Below are 23579 nucleotides of genomic sequence, written 5' to 3'. Positions count from 1 at the left end.
CAAAAAGGGGGAAAAAAAAAACATAAATAGAGCAGTCTGGACGCACTTTGTTTGAAACTGTCTCCCACTTGAAGAAAAGTATCCCGGTCTGAACATTAGGTGTCTGGATATATATAATTTATGGGGGAAAAATGATAAAAAGTAGGACCTTTGCATAAGATATAAAGAATTTGATCCTTTATTTAAAGTAGGGCTAGCAATGGACCCAGCCCAGCTTGACTCGGTCTGCCCGGCACTAAAAATGTACGTGGACCGAGGGCCAGGCTAGGGCTAGTGCTAGCACGGTTTGGCCCCTCCCAACCCTCTTTTTTTATTTTTATTTTTATTTTTTCTTGGTTTTCCTTTTATAGTTTTTTCATTTGTTTTTGGCCCAGCCCGACCATGACCCTATTAGGGTGTGGGCTGACCTGACCCTATAGGGACAAGAGCCAGGCCAAGGGCCCCGGTCCATTGCCACCTTAATTTAAAGTAGTAAACTGCAAGTGCTTCACACGTGTTGCTGGAATATTATTTTTTTAAAAATACTAGAGTTAATCATTATAGTTGTATAAACAAAATTTATTCATGAAATACGAATCAACACACTTGCTCTAGAATAAAAAAGAAAAGAAAAAGAACTCCATTATTACACGTTGCTCTAGAATTTTACTACTTTTGTGTTGAATTCTTAATGAAACACAGTTGAACATAAGATTTTGGAGTAAGAAGCATTTTACTTTTAAATATACCATAAAATTTTTTTTGCTGAGCACATCAATTGCCATTTCATACCATTGATTATGAATAACAATATACTTCCCTTTTATTAAAGAGATGATGGTCATGCATAGGGTCTTAGCAAGAGAGTCTATAGAGGAGATAGGATATGGAAGATGCAGGAGCTAGCAGTCTTAAAAATTGTAAGAAACAACTTTTGAAACTTATAAATATTTAAAACATAAAAATTGTAGCTAAAAACATATGAATTCTTTAAAATTTATGAAATAAGAAATAATGCTAGCTTGCTAAATATCATACTTCAATTTTTTTTTAAAAAAATCACAATTAAAAGAATTGAAACATATCATAGACAATTTTAAAATATAAAAATTGATAATCAAGAAGTACAAAATTGTATAAAGAACACTATAAAAGGTGATACATTTAAGATTCAAAAGTATTATTTCAAAACCAAGAGATTAGGAGTGACATAATGTAGATTGAAAATGGTAAGAGAAAGCTAGTAGAGATAGGAACGTAAAAATTAGTTATAAATAATTATAATAAATAAAAATTCATAATTAAAAGAAAATACTGCTCAAGAGTCTCAAAAAATTAACGCAAGCATACTAATCACACATTTTGTAGAAATTATTACTTCATAATTACAAAACCTTAAAAGATGGTCATAAAAATGATTAAAATACAAAATTAGCAATTAACTATATCCTTTCCAAAATTCCTAAAAAAAAGGCGGATATGTTATTTAAATTAGAAATGAAGCGAGGTTCTTAGCAAGAGAGACCTGTAGAGGAGATGGCGTGAGAAAGATAGAGGAGCTAAAAATTATAAAATAGTGAGAAACATCTTTTGAAACATATAAATATTTATAACGTGAAAATTGTAATTAAAAAATAGAAATTATTCAATACAAAATCCCAGGTTTCATTAAATCCTATACATAATGAATATAAAGTGTTTATGTGATATTTTAATATAATTCATAAGGATTTGATCTGAAATATTAAATTACATGTAGAGGGTATTATTATGATTATTATTAATTCAAATATACCTATATTTCGAACTCACAAAATAAATTAATTAAAACTACGTAATTGTTATTAGGGTTATCTAAATGTCAGTGAGAGATGAACTATTTAATATTGTACCCATATTGTTCAATTAATTTCAAAATACCCATAAAAATTCACATGATAATGACTTGGAATAGTTGCAATTGGGAAGAGAGTTAAATAGTTGATCTTTTATTGGCATTTTGATAAATTTCCGTTATTATTATAATTATGTATACAAAACAATACTAGTAGTAGTAGTAATAACAATAGTTTTATGAGTGGCAATATATTTTAAGAAAATTATACATCTATGAGTGTAACATATTCATAGTATTCGATTAATATTCTAATTACAATAGTTTGATGATTAGTAATATATAATAACAAAATTATACATATATGAGTGTAATATATTCATAGTATTTGATTAATTTTGTAATTACTTTTAAAGTATTATAATATTACAATTATAGTATTAATGTTTTTAATTGTGTTTATATCCATATGATTTAATTATTGTAATAATTTGGAATGCTAATAGTTATTATAATAAAATTAAGTCATTGCAACTGTAAATTATTATTGATGAACTTTATTATATAAATAGATAATTGTATGCAAATTTATTTAATTTTATTGGATTATTATTAATTAAAACATATAATTAATATTCGATTGAAAACTTAATAGTAATATATAAATATCATGAATGACACTATGGTTAGTATTGTTATAATATATGAGTATTCTATTAATTTTAGTAATAATCAATTTATCAACAACATATTTTTTGTAATATTTATAGTTATAAAAGAATTTGCTATATTATTCATTATAATAATGGGTATCATTTATTTATAATATTAATATCGTCATTCATAATTGTTATAACATATATGTGTGTGTTATATTGTATATCACATATTTAATATATATATATATATATATATATATATATATATATATATATATATATATATATATATATATATATCTATTAGTATATATTAAGCAAGAAGAGGTCTTATTTTATGGACATATATCCTTTTTTTTTTTCTTTCAATTTTGCCCTACTAATTTTTATTTTTCCCCATTTTGCCCTTATATTTCTTCGAATTGTATATATTAAGCAAGAGGAGGTCCCCCTTTATTTTATTGACATATATCCTTTTCTTTTCCAATTTTGCCTTACTATTTTTTATTTTTTCCCCATTTTGCCCTTATATATTTCTTGGAATTGTCCAACTCTCTATATTAATCTATCTATCCATAATTACTCACATATTTAATATAATCTCACTTTGAAACTCAAAAGGAGGTCTCCTATTTTAAAGCTCTTTATTTCTCTCTTTACCTTTATATGTAGTCTCTCTGCCAGTGTTTCAAAAAACGACGAGCGGCACTTAGGGGGACCGGGGGGGTCTAGGCCGCCCAACGACTATGTGGGCGCCTAGGCAGCTGCTCAAAACCTGGGCAGACTAGGTTCAAAAGGGGGCAAATATGCATATTTGTACAAAATATGCATATTCATGCATTTTTTATAATCCAAACAAAAAAGAACACCAAATATACCTCGCTCGATGGTATTTTTTCACTCAGTCGGGCGCAGTCCCTTGGGCGCCTACCTAGGTACCCAAGGCGATCGCCTAGGGTCCCTAAGCAGGCACCCGCCTAGGGTCCCTAAGCAGGCTCTTAGTAATAGCCCACCTAGTTGGTCCTCCCAGGTCCCCCATCCCACCTAGGTGCCAGGCGGATCACTTTTGAATCAATGCTCTGTTGGGTTTTGTGGCCTTTAAAGGCCTAGAGAGCGTGTAAAAATAATACTTTACAGTGGAATATGCACTTCAGTGGGAATGTTTGTGTTAACTGACTATGGGTTGGCGGTTTATGGCATTGGTTATATCCAAAACCCTTACTCCTAGGCATGTAGCACTACCGATAAGGGTTTACAGTTGGTCATCCCTTGTTGAGGTCGAAATGATGCTCACAGATGATGTTTGTAGGCCAGAAGAATTGTGTGGTCTCCTATTTGCAGTTATAGGCTTGTGAGAGCAAAGGTCAAAACCCCAACAAATTTTCGCAAGACATGTACATATGACAACTGCATTACTGGGAAGTATCCCTATAGAGGGACATGTAGTGATAAGTGCTAAACTTGCTCTTAAAGAGGGACTGAAATTTACTTTCTAGGATCATGTTTCCACTGATTATTGACCAACTTTGATGAGCCAATCATGAACCCTTGCATTGCGACTGTGGGTCATGGGTCTTTGTTGGATTGGATAAAAAACCAATAGTGGATCATGGTTATTGGGTCAAGTGGGGTGCCATTGTTGTTGTTAATTTTGATCCATTGGTATCAATCACTTCTACTTATTTTATTTTTGATGTTAGAAATGTTTTTGTGATCTTTCCAATTTTTCAGAACTTTAAAAATTTATTTCTGCTATAAAATCCTTTAAAAGGGCTTTTTTTGAAAATTTTGAAATTTGGAAATGCAGATGTGGGGCCCAAGATCCTGCCCCACATGTGTGCCACCCATGGGTGGGACGTGGACCATTGTGGGGACCTTTTAGTCTGCTTGGTTCACTCCCCCATTGTTTCATTTATATGATCTTTTTTTTAGAGACTATTTTAGGGGAATCTTTTAAATATTAAATTTTAATTAAGAGTTTAGTTTGACCACAACTCTAATTATTTTGACTTCCTACAGATTTTGGAAAGATATTAGGAAGTTTTGGATTTGGTTATAATTATAATTTAAATAGAAATTGGACTTGGGTCAAATTATAAGGGATAAGGCTCCTAATTTCTAAACATACAAAAAAAAAAAAGGTTTCTAATTTCTACCCAAAATTATGATGGCTGATTTGTGGGATGGATGACACATATTTAATCTCTCTCACCCCATAGATTTCCTAATATCCTATTTGTCAAGCTGGGTAAATTAGATAAGTCATACTTAGAAGGAATCCTATTCGAAGTGGGAGAAACATTTTTTTCTATATAAAGCTACTGGAACCTCTCTCAAATCGATGGCAAAAATCTCTCTCTCTCTCCTCCACCTAATTTTCTCTCTCTTATTTTTTTGGCACGCCACCCTCCCTTCTTGCTTCTCAACTTGTGACGTTAGCCATGGGAGAAAAAGAAAAGGTGGTGTGTGATTAGGGGTTTGCTGTATTTTGTAGAAGAAAGGTGGTACAACCAACCAAGAGAGAAATAAACCCTCAAGCCTAGCCCTAATTTTATTCTATAGGTTCCCGCAAACCCTAAATAGGTTTCTATGCTTCATTAAGGTTATCATGTTTGCATTTGCATGGTTTGTCAATCTATTTGACTTGGTGAAACTAGGAAGGTACTAACGGACGAAATCTGTGAACATTGCCATTTTATGTGTTCTTGCCATACAATTGACTAATAATTATGTATCTGAGGTAGAAATGAGTGCATTGCTAACCATTTAATCCTTATATTTCAATACAGGAACATCTCTGCTGAAAAGTATGGACATTGTTTTATCTTTTCAGTGAGAGTATCCTTCTGGATGCAAATTGTGGGATTTTCAATGAGGTTGATGTCCTCGTTATTATGGATCCAAATGTACAGAATGGGAGTTTCAAATGGAGACAATTCAGTTTATCGAGAGGCAGATTACGATGTAAGGAATAGCTTTTTGAACCCACCAATACATACAGCAGTTAGACAGGACTCTGACGACGAGCATATATTAGGAGGATCTATATATGATCCAGTTTACTATTCTTCTCTCTTTGAAGATGCAACATACAAGGGACATCCATATGGGATAATGGTTAGTTCATTTTTTCGTTAAAAACTTTTTAACTAGTTAAATGCGTTGCTGCATATATTCAGCTTATACATTTATGGTCTATTGGAAGCTTTACCAAGTAATTAAATGGATTTCTGTATATATTCAGCTTTTACACCTATGGTCTATTTGAAGCTCTGCTGACACTCTATGATATATTGGAGGCTTTACCAATATCCAAAGCTTTACCAATTAGTTAAGTATATTACTGTATATATTCAGCTGGTAATTTTGTATATTAGAAGCTCAGTGTCACCTGATCTGTGGTATATTGGAAGCTTTACCAATATTAGAAGTTAAAGCATTGGTACACATATTCAGCTTGTAAATTTATGGAATACGGGAAACGTTTTATCAAGTAGTTACATATAATGCTTATATGCTTTTTCTCTTAGTCAGACAGCCATCAAAACTATTGCTGCATATATTCAGGTTGTTGCTTGTATGGTTTATTGGGAACTCTCTCTGTGTTTTGGAATTTGGACCCTCTCTGGCAAGCTTTCTAGTTGGCTTAATTGATATATATCTCTCTCCCTCTGCTTTTTATTTATGGTTAACGATGTCTAAAGCTCATATATGTGTGAAAACTTACAAGTATAAGAACGTAATTCTCAAAAATATGAACTCAGGAAATATAAAATTCAAAGAACTGTGAGTGGCGGGAGGGAGGGGGAAGGGGAAGGTGATTTGGTTGTCTGGTTTGTCAATGATAAAGAGAGAAGTTTTAGAGACCCTGTCTCAAGCTAAAGAGTTGTCCAATTCATTGGACTTGTGCCATATGTGGTTGAAAGAAATATTGAGCTGTGAAAACTGGCTGAAAATCTCTTCCAAGATGGGTGCCATTCGCCTTGGGTGAGGTGCCTTTTGGGACACCCATGAAATTATTTCACCAATGTCCTCTTATTTCTTTTGTTCTCCTGCTGATCTGGGAGTGAGAATCTATCGACTCCAAAATGTGCTGAAGTAGGAGCCAATCCTCTTTGTAGATACGTCAAACAAGTTTAGACCTCAAGTTATTCGCCATGGGTGAGGGGCCTTCTGAGATAACCCATGAAATAACATTACCAATGTTTATTTCTTTTTCCTTTTCTTTTCCCGCTGATCTAAGACTGATTCCAAAATACATTGAACCAGTAGCCAACCCTCTCTATAGATATATCAAATAACTTTAATGTGAAATTTATCAAAAAACGCATGAGAGATTCACTTTTTTTTCTTTTTTTTGAGAATGTTTACTTCTTGTATAGAAAGCTAAAGAGAATAGTACAAAGTTTGCCCACCCACAAAGTGGGTGAAGGAGAGTAACACCCTTTACAGGGGTACAGAATTTATACCCATTATACGGCTACAAAAGAACAATACTACTAAAAGAGCAAGAGGAATCTAGAGGATCTAGGATGGAATATCCACAATATTGAGACCAGGGCCCCAGTTTTGGCTAAGGAGTTAGCGATGGAGTTGGCCTCTCTCCAAGTATGCCTCCAAGAAATCTGTGGGGGAGCACCTGTGGTGGATCTTGTCAAAAACGGGATCGACCTATAAGGGCACTGGGCTGAACTAGAAGCCCATGCAATAACATTGGCGGAATCTCCTTCGATCACCAAAGAGTTCACCCATGCCCTATTGAAGTGTCGAAGGCCATGAAGGAGGGCCATTGCCTCGGCCTTGGTGGACTCTGAGCTACCAGTGGGATGCGCGAATGAGAGGAGGGTGCTACCAGCGTGATCGCGATAGATACCACCTACACTAGAGGGTTTAGGATTGCCTAGGGAACAGCCATCGAAATTAAGCTTAGTGCACCATGGAGAGGGAAGGGACCAAGAGGCTACTCTAGGAATTTGATAAGGCCTTAAGTGAAGCAAAGCTTTTCAATTTTGGTGGAAGTCTGCCACAGAGACATGCTTGAAAGATTTAGAGTTGGTTGCCCAAAAGATGGCCGAGGATCTCACCTTTTCCAGCAACGTGATGAGATTAGAGTACTCTTCCCTAAAGATTCTTTGATTCCTTTCCAACCGCAAAGTCTGGAGTATGGCTGCAATAGAAGCTTTCCAAAGAAGGATGCCGGATCTAGCTCACGGGGTTGAGAGGTAGGATGAGAAAAGCTGTGATATAGATTAAGGGGTGGCCCAGAATCAGTCGAATAGTAGGAGAATTGAGTTCCAGAGAAATGACGCGATCTCACAATGCAGAAAGAGGTGAGCATTGGTTTCGGCTTCATTTTGACACATGATGCACCTGTTGGGGAGTTCTATGCCCCTTCTTTGGAGATGGTCCACAGTTAAGGCTCTTTCATGTGTGGCCACCCAAATAAAGAAGAGAATTTTTGGGGGGCCCGGAGAATCCCAGGCCTTAGCTGCAACATGGGAAGTAGAGGGGGAGGGGGGGGATTGGGTTGTCAGGAGGAGTGCCTTATAAAAAGAAGCAACAGAGAACACTCCTGAAGGGGAGAGGCTCCAGACCACCTCAACAAGACTCGAAGAAGGGAGAAAGAAGTTGTGGAGCAGGGTTTGCAATTCGATAAATCTTGGCAAGTTGGAATCCTTAAGGGGCCTTCTGAACATAGGGGACCAGACCCTTCCTCGGGGAGAGGGTTCGAAATTCTCAGCTATGGTGGATGACGGGTTGCTTGCCAACCAGTAAAGGGCGGGGAAAGAGTCCCTAAGAGGGCTATGGCCTAGCCAAATGTCCGACCAAAAAGCAATACGGCTGCCCTCTCTAGGACGCAAGTGAATGTGAGAGAGGAAGCGGTGAGGTCAAGAATGGAGGCCCTTCCAAATACTTGAGGCATTGTAGGGGACCTTGGAGTTAGGGAACCAAGCCTCGGGGGCACTGGTCTTTGAGACGAGCCACCTCTTGTTAGAGGTGATCCCTATGGGATGCGAACCTCCACCACCACTTACCAATGAGGGCAACATTGGTCTTCCTAATTTTGCGGATGCTCAGGCCTCCAAGGGATTTCGGATTGCACACAGTCTCCCATGCAATAAGATGAAATTTCCTTCCTTCAGTACCTAACCAGAGGAAATTTCTCATGAGTTGTTCCAGCCGATTAGCCACAGAAACCAGGATCGGGAAAAGGGGCATTTGGTAAATTGGGGTGCTAGAGAGAGTCGCGTTGATTAGGTTGAGTCTGCCCGCAGCGGAGAGGAATCTGCCTTTCCATCATGTGAATCTCTTGTTAAACTTATCGATAATGTGGGACCACTGGCTAACTTTAGGCTTCCCGATACACAGGGGCAAACCTAAATAAGAGGCAAGCAAAGGTTGAGCTTTACAACCCCAAAGACTAGTAAAACTGGACACCGACTCCAAGCTCATGGCCACCCCCATTATACCGGTCTTGGCGAGGTTAACTTTGAAGCCTGTTGCCCATTGGAAGCTTCTGAGAAAGATGCGAAGATAGTGAACTTGTTTTGGGATGGCATCACAAAAAAGATGGGAGGCCGAAGGTCCCTCGAGACTTGCTTGGAAGCCCCTGACTAAGCCAACATGATACAAAATCAAGAGGGAAGCCCTGAAGACTTCAGCAGCAATAGAGAAAAGGAAAGGTAAAAGGGGATCACCTTGCCTCAGGCCCTTGAAGCTTGGAACAAGCCCTTGGGTGTGCCGTTAATGATGACCGAGAAAGTAGGTGAGGAAATGCACCCTCTCATCCACCTATGCCATCGAGTGCCAAAACCCATGCGGTGTAGCGTCTCATCGAGAATATCCCAATTGACGTGGTCGTATGCCTTATCGCAATCCAACTTAATGACCAAGCCCGGTGTTTTGGCCAAATGATGGGTATGAAGACATTCGTGCGCAATAAGAGCACCGTCGAGGATTTGGCAATCTTTGACAAAAGCCCCTTGACTGGGGGTGATCACCCAACCCAGTACCTCTCGGATTCTGGAAGTTAAGTCCTTGGAAAGGATCTTATCTGGAGCTATTGAGTAGGTTAATGGGCCTAAAGTATTTTAATTCCACCACTCCTTCAATTTTAGGGATTAATGCCAACAAGGTACCGTTCATGGTCTTGTTGACCACACTACTAGAGTGGAAATCAGCAAAAAAGGCAACCACATCAGCCTTAAGAGTGTCCCAGAATTGGTGACAGAGAGCAATGGGCAAACCGTCAGGGCCAAGGGCTCTATCATGGCCTAAGGACTTAACTGCGTCAAAGATTTTTGATGCGTCGAAGGGTCATTCTAGGCTTCTAGCCAAACTGCTCTGTCAGGTGGGACAACACTGAAGCTGAGGGAGGACATCAAGGGCCTTGGGCCATCGTGCGCCTTCTAAAGGTTTTGGAAGAAGTCGATGAAGGCTTGCTCAATGAGTTGTGGGTCATCGAAATGCTGATTGCCAACTTTGATGAGGGAAATGGTATTGTCGCGTGGTATTATGATCTCCCAGTTTTAACCACTTGACCCGAGACCGCTGCCCCCAAAAGATTTCCTCCTTATGAAGGATAGAGTGGAGTGCTAACTTGGCTTCATGATGCACATTTTGGTTGGCAAGGGAGAAGGTTGCAGATTCCTCAAGGGTATCAAGGCGTAGAATAATGGCAAGAAGGGGTTGCTTTTGGGCGAGGAAATTCCTCGGGAGATTTCTGCTCCAGTCCTTGAGGGTGAGTTTTAAAAGATGTAGCTTACATTGGAGGCGGAAACCAGGCCATCCTTGAACAATAGGGGCGAAAGAATGCCACAACAAGGCAATGAGGGAAGGGAAATGGGGCTCCTCCAAACAAGAAAGGTCTAAACGGAAGGGTTTGGGACCTCAGCCCAGGGCAGTCGTGTTGAGAAGTATGGGACTGTGATCGGATATAGGCTTGGGGAGGGCCACAGAGTGTGAGTTGGGGAAAGAAGAGTCCCACTCGAGTGAGAGGAGGTACCAGTCATGTTTGGACAGAGAGGTCTTGCGAGTGGTTCGACCAAATAAAGCGAGCCCCTTGGAGGGGCACGTCCAGCAGTTGATTTCTGGTAATGAAATCAGAGAACACAAACATCACGAGGGAGATCCTTGAATTGGAGTTTCGTTCAAAGGACCATTGGGTTTTGTTGAAATCCCCCCCAATACACCAGATCGAGGGGGAGGTTGAGGCAAAGGATTGGAGTTCTTACCAAAAACTCCGAGCTTGGAAGTTGGGGTTGTACATGGCTAAAAATTTCCATGGTATCCCATCCGATGACCTGAGGAGGGAGATGGAGACTGATAACTCCCCAATACGAGAGGAAGAGAAGGAATGAAGAGAAGGGTCCCATGTTCCCCCGGATGCACCATTGAAAGGTAGGGCCCAGCCATTGGCAGGGACGTTGTCCCCAGGTTGGATACACATTTTGGAGCAAGGGCATAGGGAGTTTGGTCTCAAGCAAAGCCAGGATCGCTGGAGAGTGTTGCCGACAGAAGTTGAGGATATGCCGACATTTCAAGGGGTCGCTGAGGCCCTTGATATTCCAGATTAAGATATTCATGGAAGGGAGAGAGAGCAGGCATAATGTCTTCCTAAAAAACGAGTGATAGGGCGACCACTCGAAGAAGGCAAATCGGCATTCGTGAGGGTAGAGGTACGCCCACCACGTTTGTAGGTTATGTGGCAAATGAGATTGCTCAATTCCCTGTGGCCTTTGGTTCTTAATTTGCTCAGAAATATGGGCCGCTTTTGATGAAGTTCAGTGCTTCCCAATGGCCGGGGAAACCCATACCCATCACCTTGAGAACCTTGAGGGTATCGCCCTTAGCAGCGTCAAAAGTATCGACGAAGACATAATCAACCGAGAGTTGGTCTTGGGTACTAATGGACTCCCCAACAGAAGGGCAAGCAGAGTGATTACCAAAGGCAAGAGGAAGGGGAGACCACAAGGGAGAAAGGGGGACCGAGGTGCCCCCATCGGCAGGAGGCAAGAGAGGTGAGGGGAGAGGCGAGAGAGGAGGGAGGCCAGGCTGAACCAAGGGAGCAAAATGGAAACCGAGGCCAGGGGGAGGCACCGGGGGGGGGGGGGGGGGGGGGGGGTGTGTGGGGGGAGGCAGAAACAAAAGAGGGGAGGTTGAGAGAGACGAGGGGACCGACGACTTGGCAAAAAGGCAGCAAGAGCCTTGCCACGATCAAGGAGGGGCCGCAAACGAGCGCAGGGTGGCAAGGGAAGGGAGGCCACACAAAAAGATTGGGCGATCAGAGGGACGGGTGGTTGCAAGAGAAAGGCTGAGGGCGAGAGGCGACAAGGGTAAGAGCCACGCGATGAGGAGGGGAGGGAACCCAGAGAAGCTGAGGGTGAAGGAAGCCGCAAAGACAAAGGGACGGGAAGAGGGAATGCGGGTGAGAGAGGGCACCAGATGGGAGACCAAAGGGATGGAGGGAACGACGCCAGGTGGCGGTAACAGAGGAAAGCAAGTAACGGTAGAGGGAGTAGCGCCAAGTGGCTAGGAAAAAATAGGGATGGAGAGATCAACGACAGGTGGTAGCAGCAGAGGAGAGCACGAAACAAAACATGTGGCGATGCCAGTGGCATCACCAATGGAGATAGCGTGTCACCAGGGGAGGCTACCACGAAGAGAGAGTTGGGAAGGGGCACGTGTCGAGAGGGGGTGGACAAATAGAGAGGGGGGCAGGGGGAACAGAAAAGAAGACAAGGGTGGGAGTAAGGGAAGGCAGAAAAGAACAGATGGGGGCAAAAGAGGAAACAGTCGGCGAAGGAAGGCCCATAGGAGGCCTCGATAATTGAGGTGTAGCGGGATGTAGAGGACACAACAGGTAACTTGCATAAAATGAACCAACCTGCAGGGGCATAGGGGGGCTCAAGACGGAAGAGGAAACCCTCTCAATTAATGGGGGAGGGTCCAGGGTAGAGGTTGACGACAACAGCGGCAGATCAGCAGGTGCCAAAGCAGCAGGGAGGGGTGAACGGCAACGGAGAGGGTCAAGGGCAACAACAGCCGCGATCTTACCAGAGTTTCGTCAGATAGGGAAACACTGACGACCCTTTCTGCCAAGGCGACCTCTCCGGTACCACTTCCAGCCACGAACTAGGGTCCAACCGTCTGGGGAAGGTAGCAACTTATTCCGGGGATTGAAGCAAAGGTTCAGTTGCCTGAAAATGGAGTCTAGAAGGCGGCAAAGCCGGAATCCAGGCCAAGCTGACCCTGAAATGTTGGCCGTTAATCGCAAGCCTAGTCGCCTCAAGAATAAGCTCCGGGGAAAGTGAATTGACGAGCAACAAGATAGACTCCGAAGATTTCCAATGAACGCAGATGAACCCCCCAACTGCATCGCCAATGGACTTATAAGTTTTTGGATTGTAGACGTGAAGGGGAATGTTGAAAGCCCGATGCCAAATATGGCGAGGGAGAAAGGCTCCCAAGTTATGGTTCCAACGAGAGATGGAGAGGGTGGCACCTTTGAAGGCAGAGGGGGTGAGCATAGGGTCTGCAAGGACCGCCTCCCGGGAAGGGAAAGAGAAGAGGATGCCTTCGCACTGAAAGGAGCAACGGCCTATGTTGGGATCATTCCACGACTGTTGGGCCCACTTTTCAATGGCATGAAGGTCTGAAATTGGGGGGGGAGAGTGGCGAACGAGGGAGTTAAGCAAGGTCGAATGAGAGGGAAGGGGTGAGTCCTGGACTCGAATGGCCAAGGACCCTAAGAGAGGCAGCAAGAGGGGAAGCCACAGGGAAATTGAGCAGAAGGAGGGGGAGGGGGTGCCGGGCGGAGGAGAAAGGGTGGGGGAGTGGCTGGAGAAAAGCCGTGCGAAGGAGAGGGGCGATGCCGGAACGGTTGGGGCCGCCATGGACGTAACATTCATGAGAGAGAAATTTTTCTATCAAGAGGCTCGAGTTGTTCTAGAGCAGGAATATGGTCACTATCACCTAGACTAAAATGCTTGAAATCTTGATAAAGAGCTTCATAAGAGGGGTTTCTCAATGCAGTCATAGGAAGAGGTTGCAGGTCCATCACTATTTATTTATTTAACATTTTGCCCATATCTTTTACTTTAATTTCAAATACCATCTAAATACACATAAACATGAGTTGGAATAGTTGGAAAAGGGTAAAATGTTGAATTGTCGAAAAGTTAGGTGTATTTTGATAAATTCCCTTAGCTTTAATAGACATCAGGAAGTCTTTGCGCATTGCATGACCCTTTGATCTATCTGCAATGTGAATGGTTTCTAATTGATAGCGAACATTCAGAACAAAGCGATGCAAAAGGTGGTTCTCGTGAAAGGTTTACTTGCTTCCTTGCTCATGATGGTTGGGAGAGTTCCCAAATGTCCTACTTCACAGAACCAGACATAAATTGTGTAGGTAGATTCTTCTGTTTGGGTGTTTTACTAGTGTCAGGCACATATGGATATACATACCTGCTCTGATTCTTCTGTATTCTTCCCCTTTTTTTACCATTGATTACATTTTTAGAGACTTTTTTTAAAAAATAGATTTCATTTTTAGAGACTTGATCTTTTTTTGTTACGGTGAAGTTTGAAAATGCCAACTGGACTTCAAAAACTTCCGTGGATTCAGTTGACGTACAATTGATTATTTCGTGCTACTCATCATGAAAACGAATATTAATGAAAAATTGTTGGATTTGGTTGTCTCTTCATATATAGCCGTGTTGCCGAATCCTATTCTTCGTGGCGTGTGGAATCGTACACCCCATACCCACTAACACATGTATCCGAGTCCATGCAACATAGGATGTAAGCCTGGCTTTCTTGGAAATATATTTGATCATGATAACCCGTTTTAATTGCCAAAAACAAGAAGTTACCTTTGTTTCCCACTTCTTCTTCTTCTTCTTCTTCTTTTTTTTTTTTTTTTGTCGGCTGGCGTTCCACTATCATCCTTGGAGCAACCATACAACCACTATGTGTTAAAGTTCCTGCCCACACACCATCTCATCTCATACAGGGCTTACATTTCCTCTATTAGATGCTTGCAACTCATAATAGGACTTGAGAGTTGCTTGTATTGATGTTTGAAAAAAAAACCCTGCTCACTTGTTAGAGATGTTGCCCATTAGTGATCTTCTAGGTTTGAACATTGGAATGTCAGCGAAGGGCCAGTCTTGTGGAGGAAGAGCTCACTAAGACGAGCATTATCTCTTGGGTATTGAAGGAGCTTAAGTTGGTGGGTATGGGACATAAGAGAATAAGGACAACATTGGGCAGTCGAGCACTCCATTGAGATTTTTTAGGTCTAAAATGTTCCCTTCAGAATGGGTTTTCAAGCTAAAGTTTTATTGTGATTCTTTTTAGAAATGTTGTCCTTGCTTGCTTTGGGGGTCTAATCCAGCATGGGCATGTCATAGTCAAGAAACTTTGAGTTTTCGCTGGGAGTGTCGGAACCCTTGGGAGCTGAAGAAAGCACTTCAGAGTGGACTGAGGATTTTATGTCATCGCGCTTTGGCAGCCTCATAATAGGATATTGTTTTATAGCCGGACTAAGACATAATATATGGAATGCAAGTTTAGAAATAACAGGAGTAGAATGAGGAAGTAGTTAAGACTGATGATCAAGAAATACCTAAAATAAATTGTTTCCAATATTTGGGGTCGATAATTTAGGAGAATGGAGAGATTGAGGAAGATGTTGCACATAGAATTAGAGCCGGGTGGGCAAAAGGGAGATATGCATCTAGAGTTTTATGTGATGGCCACATACCATAAAGTATGATTGTAGGACTAGCCATACTTTATGGGAAAGAATGTTGGGCCGTCAAAAAACAACATATCCATAATATGAGCGTAGCTAAGCTGAGGATGTTGAAATGGATGAGTGGCAAGACAAGAAAGGATGAAATTCAGAATGAATACATACGAGGGAACTTAGGTGTGGCTGCAATAGGCTATACGATGAGGGACAATAGACTTAGGTGGGCTAAGCCATGTGCAGCGTAGACCTAATACAACATTGGTTAGATGGCGTGATTTGGTTCAAGTGAAAGGCTCTAAAAGGGAAAGGGGAAGGCCCAAAAGGACATGGAAAGAAGTAGTGAGACAAGATGTAACTTTTGGTCTTATTGAAGGTATGATCCTTAATAGAGAAAAATAGATGAACATGATTCATGTAGCCGACCCCAATTAATTAGGATATAGCTTGGATGATGATGATGATAATAGGATATTCTCTTAATGTGGTTAGATGGATTCAAAGGGTTGCTATTAATGTGTGGAGGATTGTAGATGTCTCATAGGAGATTCTGGAGACATTAAGCTATTCGGAATATTCCTTTCTTTCACGCAATAAAGCTACTATAACAGCTGGTGTATTTGTCCCGAATGAGGATTGAAGGATGGATTACATTGAGAATAATGGTATTCCCTAGAGAGAAGGTTATTCACCTTATTGGAGAAAGTTGATATTGTGATACAAGAATCCTAAGAGCAAAGTGCTCTAATATTTAAATGTAACACTCCTGACATCTCAATGGATCGAATAGAATCTACCGATTGGCCAGTCATCTATCTCTTCTTTCTAGGATTTGATATCGGTTTGAACAAAAAATTGACTAGTTTGAACTATTCTCAGTGGACCATTTCAAAGTTTATCTTTCTTTATATGATTTTTTATTGATTTTATTGGAACATTCTTTAGAAAAAATTTATTCAGTTCTTTGCAATATAATGGTACATACTAAGGATGTTGACGTGGAGTTTGGAGAATTTAAGTTCATGTTTTCCTTTTTTGCAGGGTAGCAAGCAACAAGATAATGACGGCAATGGTGGATCTACATCTTCTCCCGATGTTTTCCAACTTAAATCTTGTCTTAGCAGTTCTTTTCCCCATGCTCATGTTAGTCACCAGTAGTCCAGCACATGCTCTTTTTCTTAAATTCATTATTTATGCCTTTTATTAGGACTATCTATGAGCTCTCTCTCATTCTCTCTCTCTCACACACACACACACATCTATCTTAAGTCATTTCTAACTTTGGTTGTACTTTCTCAAATGCAGGACAAGAGAGCTGTAAGGAAGCTGCCAAGCTTTTGATGCAAGCTGGTTATATTCATTTGGAGTCCACTCCATCTTTCTGCATTTCGGACCTTTCTCTACCCTTGCAGTGTAGAGAGGTGGAACTTGTACAGTTATCAATTCTTCATATTCACAGCACAAATATTTTGCGAAGTGCTGTGTTGCCATTAACAGTGATTGCAGCCTTTTATCCCATGATTTCATTTTTCTCACTCATCTCATCCCATGTATTGATTTCCCACTTTCAACACTAGAGGCAATACTTTTCTGTTTCTTCTTAAATGCTCGAGACTTTCGGATAGGAAGAATCACCAAAGAGTACAAGTTTTGTTTCATCCTTCTTTGATATTCTCTTTGTTTTGATTGATTGGTTATAGGTACTGTGGTTATCACAGCATAAAATTTCTTAGACCCATCTATCTTTCTTCATTTTTTAACTTTTTGGGTGGGTAAGATGGATTCAAAAACCGAGATCTTGTTAGTGTTGGAGCTTTTCTACTCTAATCACACTTATCCAAGAGGTTGAATGTCAGTCCCATATTTGGGCTTGTGTATTAGTAGGTCTGAATTAGATTACAAGTTATTGAAAGTTTTGATTAATGACAATAACAGATCAATTGTGGTGGATGTTGGCATTGTTATTTAACCTGCATACCACTGCCAGAATGTGAAAGCATCTTTTATTCTTAAGCAGCAATCGGAACGTCACTTAGTTGATCTAGAATCGCTCAAATCAAATCGGAATTGGGACCTTGGTGATTCTAGAGGGAGTCATCCAAATATAGGGCAGTCTTAGGCTTGACCAACTCTCTAACTGAATCTGGTTTGGGTTTATGGTGAATCAAGTATGAGGTCAAATTTTTTGACACTACTTCAAGGAAAGCCTACTTTTGTATATGATTTTGAGAGGGGGAAAGAAGTCATGGTCTCTTCAGTGAATGCTTCTTGCGGGAGAGTGTTTTTACGTCTAAGTTTAGGATGAGTTTTATTGTTGTATCTTCTTTGGTCCTTCCAGTGGGTGCTTAAATAAGAAAAGGGAAAATTTAGGAAAGTATACAATAAGATTATTTATCTTTGATAAAAGGTAGTCACAATTAATCTTGTCCATCAGAGGTGAAATTGGGGGTTGTATTTATAATATTCATCAAGCTAAAAGTCCTAAAGATTTTGGGAAAGTTACAAAAACCCCTCAATATACACTATTTATTCAATTTACCCCCATCCAACCTTATTCTCTCACCTTTTTCCCATTAACAACTTATCTTCGCAAAAACCCCCCCCCAACCCAATAAAAACTAATCAAGTTTAAAATACCCTTTTTCACACGCCTTTTCTTTCTCTCTCTTTTCGGCAACGAAGACAACGCGCTTTGGCGATACGAAAATTCGCCCTGGCAGTAGACCTTTTGGAGCCAGGGCACTCCGGCGGTTGATTACATCGCTTTGGTGGTACAAAAAAGGGTTCTGACAATACCGACATTCGCTTCGGCAGTACATCTTATGGAGCCACAGCGCTTCGACAGTGTGGTAGTTTGCTTCGGCAGTAGACGAATTTGCTCCGACAGTAGACGAATTTGCTCTAACATTACATGATCTCGCTCCAACAGTACACCTTTTGGAGACATTTTGCCCCGGCACTCTATGAATGCGCTCCGGCAGTGCATTAAGGCGCTTCGGCAGGGTTTTCAGTGCTCCGACGGTACACCTTTCGGAGCCACATCGCTCTGGCAGTACCTAGTCTGATCTGGCAATCATTACTAAGTGCTTCGGCAGTGTTATTCTACGCTCTGGCAATATACAACTTGGGACAGCCAGTTGAATTTTTTTGTATGAGAAGGGCTTTTTTGTCTAAAAAATAACAACTTTTTACCTTGGGGGTTTTTTACGAAGAAAAGTTGTGGGAAAAAAGGGAGAGGAACGGTTGGTTGGGGGGTAAATTGCGTAAATAGTACATTTTGGAGGCTTTTTTGTAATTTTTCCAATAATTTTTCTCGAACTTTGTAATACATCCATGCCATCAAATTTCACATCGAATCATTTATTGTTGGTATAATTAAACTTCTCATGTTGGCTTTCAATGTGAAATAGGTGGTTGGAGAAAATTAACCTTTATTTTTCAAAAAAGGGATAGTTAACCTTTATTTAAAAAGAAAACGAAAAAAAAGAGGATGTTGAGGGTACAATCAGAACTGATAAGCGTAGTAATGGGCTGGCTAGAGCTTATTCATTCTCTAAAATGATAAACAATCTTTTAAGGTTAGGATCTTATTTGATATTTGCTTTTTATCTCATGTTATTCACCTTTACAAGATGAGCAGCAATAGGCCAGATCTTGTCCATTATCTAAAATGATAAACAATCATTTAAGGTGAGGATCTTATTTGATATTTGCTTTTTATCTAGTGTTACTCACTTATCTAATATGGGAAAAAGTAAAATTAAGGATTAGACCTCTAGGCCAAGGTCAAGGCCAACCTTCACCTTGCCTTTTTACACAATTAGATCAGATCGTCATAGACAAACTTGGGATTTGCGATCCCAGGTAAGATTTGTTCAAAGTCAGGGGATTCTGTTCAGTAAGATAGGAAGGTCCTTAACACAAAAAGTACTTCTAAGTAATTGCTCCATAGATCCTATATCCATGTTGCAAGCCCTAACAATAATGCTTTAGATCTTAGAGAATGTATTTAAAAAATTTGTGCTGAGAATGACACGCTTCAGCTGTTCAATTTTTATATCAGACGGCTTGGGGTGTTTGTGACTTTTGTCTACAAAATTAACAATCACATTATGATTATTTACCTTCAGTATTTAAAAATCCAATCGCTCTTAACAACAATGTAATTGGAGGTGTAACGGTATACGTCCTAGAAATTTGACAAAATTATCCTCTAATTTTCCTCAGATAAATGATCCACAACTGCCAGATTTTACATTGGGCGCATGTGTGTTTGTGACCTTTTTATGTGAGGTAATAGTCTCATTGTTTTTTTTATTTTTTTGAGGTAATTCAATGAGGAATACAGCTCCTATCCGTTTTTTCAAATAGTTTAGGATATCCGTTTTTTCAAATAGTTTAGGAGTTGTTTTTTATTTTTTTGAAGGTGTTAGTGCGGTGGCGGGTGACCCGGCCCCTTCCCCGTAGTCTCATTGTATTTGTTCATGCAAAATGAATGTATATAATAAGACTCTCTGCCTTTGGTAGTAAAGGACTGTGATCATCCCTAACCTTTAGATATGAAATCCGGTGGTTGGAGGTGCACCACGAACTGCATTTGAAATCTGAAAAAAATTTCCTCAAGACTTTGGGTATATAGATCGCACCCCAACCATCCTGTTCTCCAGTGGCCAACTTGGGGTGCTTGTGAATTTTTTGTCTGAAAAAAGTTAACCGTCTCATTAATGATAGCAACAGGGCTGGCTCGAGCCCACCCTTTGACCTATAAGGGCCAGCCAGCCCAAAAGGGCCAAAGGGTCAGTATCCAAGGCCCCACCCTTGGGGTAGGTTGCCCCACCTGGGCCTATCAATGGGTCAGGATGGGCATGTCTTCAATAGATATTATTTATTTATTTTCCAAATTCAAGTCCTAGACTAGCCATTGTTCCAATTTTAGTGTTCTATTGTTTTTCTGGGCCCGCCCTTGATATTAGGCCTAGATTTTAGGCCCAGTCCAATTATCGTGTCCTTTATATTGTTCGGATTAAGTTTTTATAAGGCCTAGGTTTTATGAAAACAAAATAAAGCATCACCTCAAATGTTCATGTGGAAATCTTTTTTGCGGAAAGGTTTCTATACTTCCCCTACAACATAGAAGATTTATTCTTATGCTACCGTCTAGCAGTCCAATTTTGATTAAGAGAGACACTCACCGTTTGATCTTAGATCCAACTCTCAAAGTATTTTTTTGTTTTTAGTTTTTCTTCATACAAATTGTATGAATATAAAATTTGGTACGTGTCATATTCTCATTGGGGCACACCTATAAAAAATATTAAAATTAATTTTTGATAAAATATAATGACCAAAATACCTTTTGAAACTTTCAAAGGTATTTGATCGTTTTATTTTATTGAAAATATTTGTTTTATATTTTTCGCTAGTGCGAGTTTAATAGAAGATTGGACGTCCAAAATTTGGTGTCAGAATAGTCTATAGAAAAAAAAAAATAAAACTAAAATAGTATAGAGAAGTGACATTGTGATTAAGGCAATCATAACCCTCCATTCAAAAAGACGGTTGCATAAGGGAAAGTATATAAGTTTTATGTGGAAGCAAAGAAAGCTAGCCCATCACTTTTTTCAATGTAAAACTCCATGATGATTCTAAAATAAATTTCAAACACCGAAAATAAATTTTGAAACTTAAAAAATAGTTAAGATCCTACAGATCGTCTTTGAACACTTATTTTTAGGGCAAAACAGGCCGTTTATAAAATTTGTTTTATATACACTATTTTTAGATTTTAAAATTTTAATTTGTTTTTCACAACCATTATGTTCAAGCCCAGATTATGGACTTTAAGATTTTTTAATGCTTAAATTGTAATTTTCAATTAGTTTTGAGATGAAACTTTGCTTACTTTGATTGGGCTTTGTAGCCCCTATCAAAACAGTTCCATCTTGTTATGGGGGCTAATTGATTGTATTCAATCCCACGAGGAATTATCAGACAGAATAGCCAGTTCCGAATTTATCATGGGGCATCTGCCTTTCTTCTCAAACAATGGACGGTGGAGATTCGTCAGTCTTTCTCCAACAATATGAACCGTTTCCTCACCTCTTTTGTTATTTTCAAAAGAACGGCCTGGATACACTATCAAGAGAAAAGTTAATTAATCCAAGCCATCGGCGTTCATTTAAAAGGAGAAGCAAACCCTAATCCCTTGCTCACTACTTGATCTTATCTGAGCAGCTACGCTTGCCCGGTCTCTCTGTCAGAGCTGCCTGAGATGCTGCCCTTCCAGAAATGAACGGCTTAGATTCATTGATGAGGTTGGTGGCGTCCGCCATGGCTGCCCGAGAGAAGGTCTGGGCAGGGGATCCCGCTGCTGTGAAGACGGCCCGAGGTTTGAGCCGTCATGGCGATGATACTTGCTCGGGCTAAACCCCCCAAACCCTAGAATCTCTCTCTCTCTCCTTTTCAAAGAAATATGTTGTTTTTGCTCTCTCTTAAAAAAATGGTTTTATTTACTCTCTTGAACTGATTTTTTTAGTGGTTTTATTAACTATCCCTTAAATTGGCTTTTAGGAAAATTTTAGCGTGCTGTAATTTTTATTTATTTTTGTGTCATCTTATTTCACTTTTTTTCAATTTTTCGAGTGATTTATTAATTTATCTTGATTATCTTAAATAAAGAGTATTAAGCCTTCTTTGAACTTGAATTTTTTTTTTACTGAAAATTTTACTATGTATTGTCTGATGCGAATTTGATTTCTAAGTTTTGGGTCATTTATTAGGACTCACAATGCCTGAAAAATAACAAAACCATTTTTAAAGAAAAAATTTCCTTTGCTTTTTTGGACAAATTTTGAAATTTTGCAGAGTTTTATTTGTTTGATTATAATGAGTGTGTTTTTTTGCAGATCAATTCTTGGAACATGGAGAACATATTATCTTCAAGAACTTTCTTTTTGTATTATACATCACACTAGAATTATTTACTACTCTTATTGATATTTGTTTTGTTGTTGAGAATAATTTGTATTAGAATTCTATTTACCACTCTTATTGATATTTGTTTTGTTGTCGAGAATAATTTGTATTGGAATTCTCTTATTGAGAAGTGTTGTTGAAAATAATGTTGTTTTTTTTTTGTATATTAATGAGAAAAAAATGAACGCTTACTCTCTTTTGAGTTTGAAATTTTTTGGGTTCTTACAAATACTTATACAAATATCATGGATTATTTTTTAAGGGAAAAGTTTATATTGAGCCGATGATCTAAACAATCAAAATTTGATAGGTTGTTTTGATGCCCAAATATTTTCAAATCGATCGTCTTGACATCGAGATGCCGGATCATGAGAAAAAAAATGGATTACAAGTTTTTGGAAATGGTACATTTATCAAGATTATTATGTGTTTATAGATATGTCGATCTACATTATTTTTGAAGCATTAAATTTTATAAATAAATATAAAAATATATTTTAAGGTTACGTGTAGACTTCCAACCTTAGCTCAGGGAATCGGATCTGACCAGTTGCCACTGTTAGCACGTTTGGTTCGAATGAAAATGAATTCTTAGAATTTATTTAATTAAAAAATAACTAATTTTCACATTTGGTTTGTCACAAGAGTAAGAAAATCTTTGAACGGTTGAAATTTATTTTCGTAAGTGTCTAAAATCTAAGAAATTAGAATCATACCTATATATGTAAGATTTCAATTTCTTTCAAAATAATTGGGTCAGAGGTGTAAGTAAGGCTGCCATTGGCCGGACTGGCTCGAGGCTCAGCAAAGCTTTAACATATTTTGGCCCGGCCCGGCCTGGTAAGGCATGGCTCGAAAAGTGTACCAAAATTAAAACCCCTCCCAGACCTGGCCTAACCTATTAAGAAGTATCCCTTTTTTTTTTTTTCTTTTTTTTTTTTTTTTCTCTTCAAACTTTTTTAGTTAAGGTATAGAGTTGCTTTGAGAAAGAAGAGGGTGTGGTACCCCACGGGATTACAAGCCAAGGAAAGGATGAGGCCCTAAACAATCAAATTAAAGTGAATCTCAAAATTTACAAAGAGTTTTTTCTGTTCTCAGAAATTCTCAAATCGGTGATTTCAATATAAAGATGTATGGGCATAAGAGAAAATGGATTTCAAGTCTTGTAAGTAATATATCATGTAATGTATTTTTTAAGTCGTCAATTTTCAATATTTTCAAGTATTTATGGATTTATTTTCAAGATTTCAAGTTTTGAAAATAATACATTATCTAGACTCTTGTTTAAGCTTTAAATTTTATAGTTACATATGAAAGTAAATTTTCTAGTCATTCACAAAAATTTTTAGGAGTAAAACAACATGGATACTAT

The 23579-nt window shown here is 39.2% G+C and overlaps 1 protein-coding gene and 1 long non-coding RNA gene across 3 annotated transcripts in view; both read left to right on the top strand.

Moving 5' to 3' along the window:
* The window catches only part of LOC18425191 (uncharacterized), a 27736-nt gene extending 10846 nt beyond the window's left edge, over positions 1–16890 (top strand). Inside the window, exons 3-5 of one of the 2 annotated variants that reach the window (XM_011630958.3) lie at positions 5262–5589; positions 16274–16375; positions 16538–16890. In XM_011630958.3, the coding sequence (XP_011629260.1) occupies positions 5262–5589; positions 16274–16375; positions 16538–16573 (466 nt within the window). In that variant the 3' untranslated portion in view covers positions 16574–16890. The remainder of the gene's footprint in view (positions 1–5261; positions 5590–16273; positions 16376–16537) is intronic. The other variant, XM_011630959.3, reaches the window with a different exon arrangement.
* A 4548-nt stretch (positions 16891–21438) lies between these two features.
* LOC110006454 (uncharacterized) lies at positions 21439–22403 on the top strand. Its single transcript, XR_002279435.2, has 2 exons — positions 21439–21620; positions 22138–22403. It is a non-coding gene; the product is annotated as an uncharacterized LOC110006454 (long non-coding RNA).
* Positions 22404–23579: the final 1176 nt, after the last annotated feature.

Source organism: Amborella trichopoda, chromosome 1 (assembly GCF_054954075.1).
Source record: "Amborella trichopoda isolate Santa Cruz 75 chromosome 1, AtrichopodaSantaCruz75HAP2 v2.0, whole genome shotgun sequence".
Lineage (NCBI taxonomy): Eukaryota > Viridiplantae > Streptophyta > Magnoliopsida > Amborellales > Amborellaceae > Amborella > Amborella trichopoda.
The sequence above is the reverse complement of the archived record's forward strand: the minus strand, read 5'-3'. Positions and strand labels throughout refer to the sequence as shown.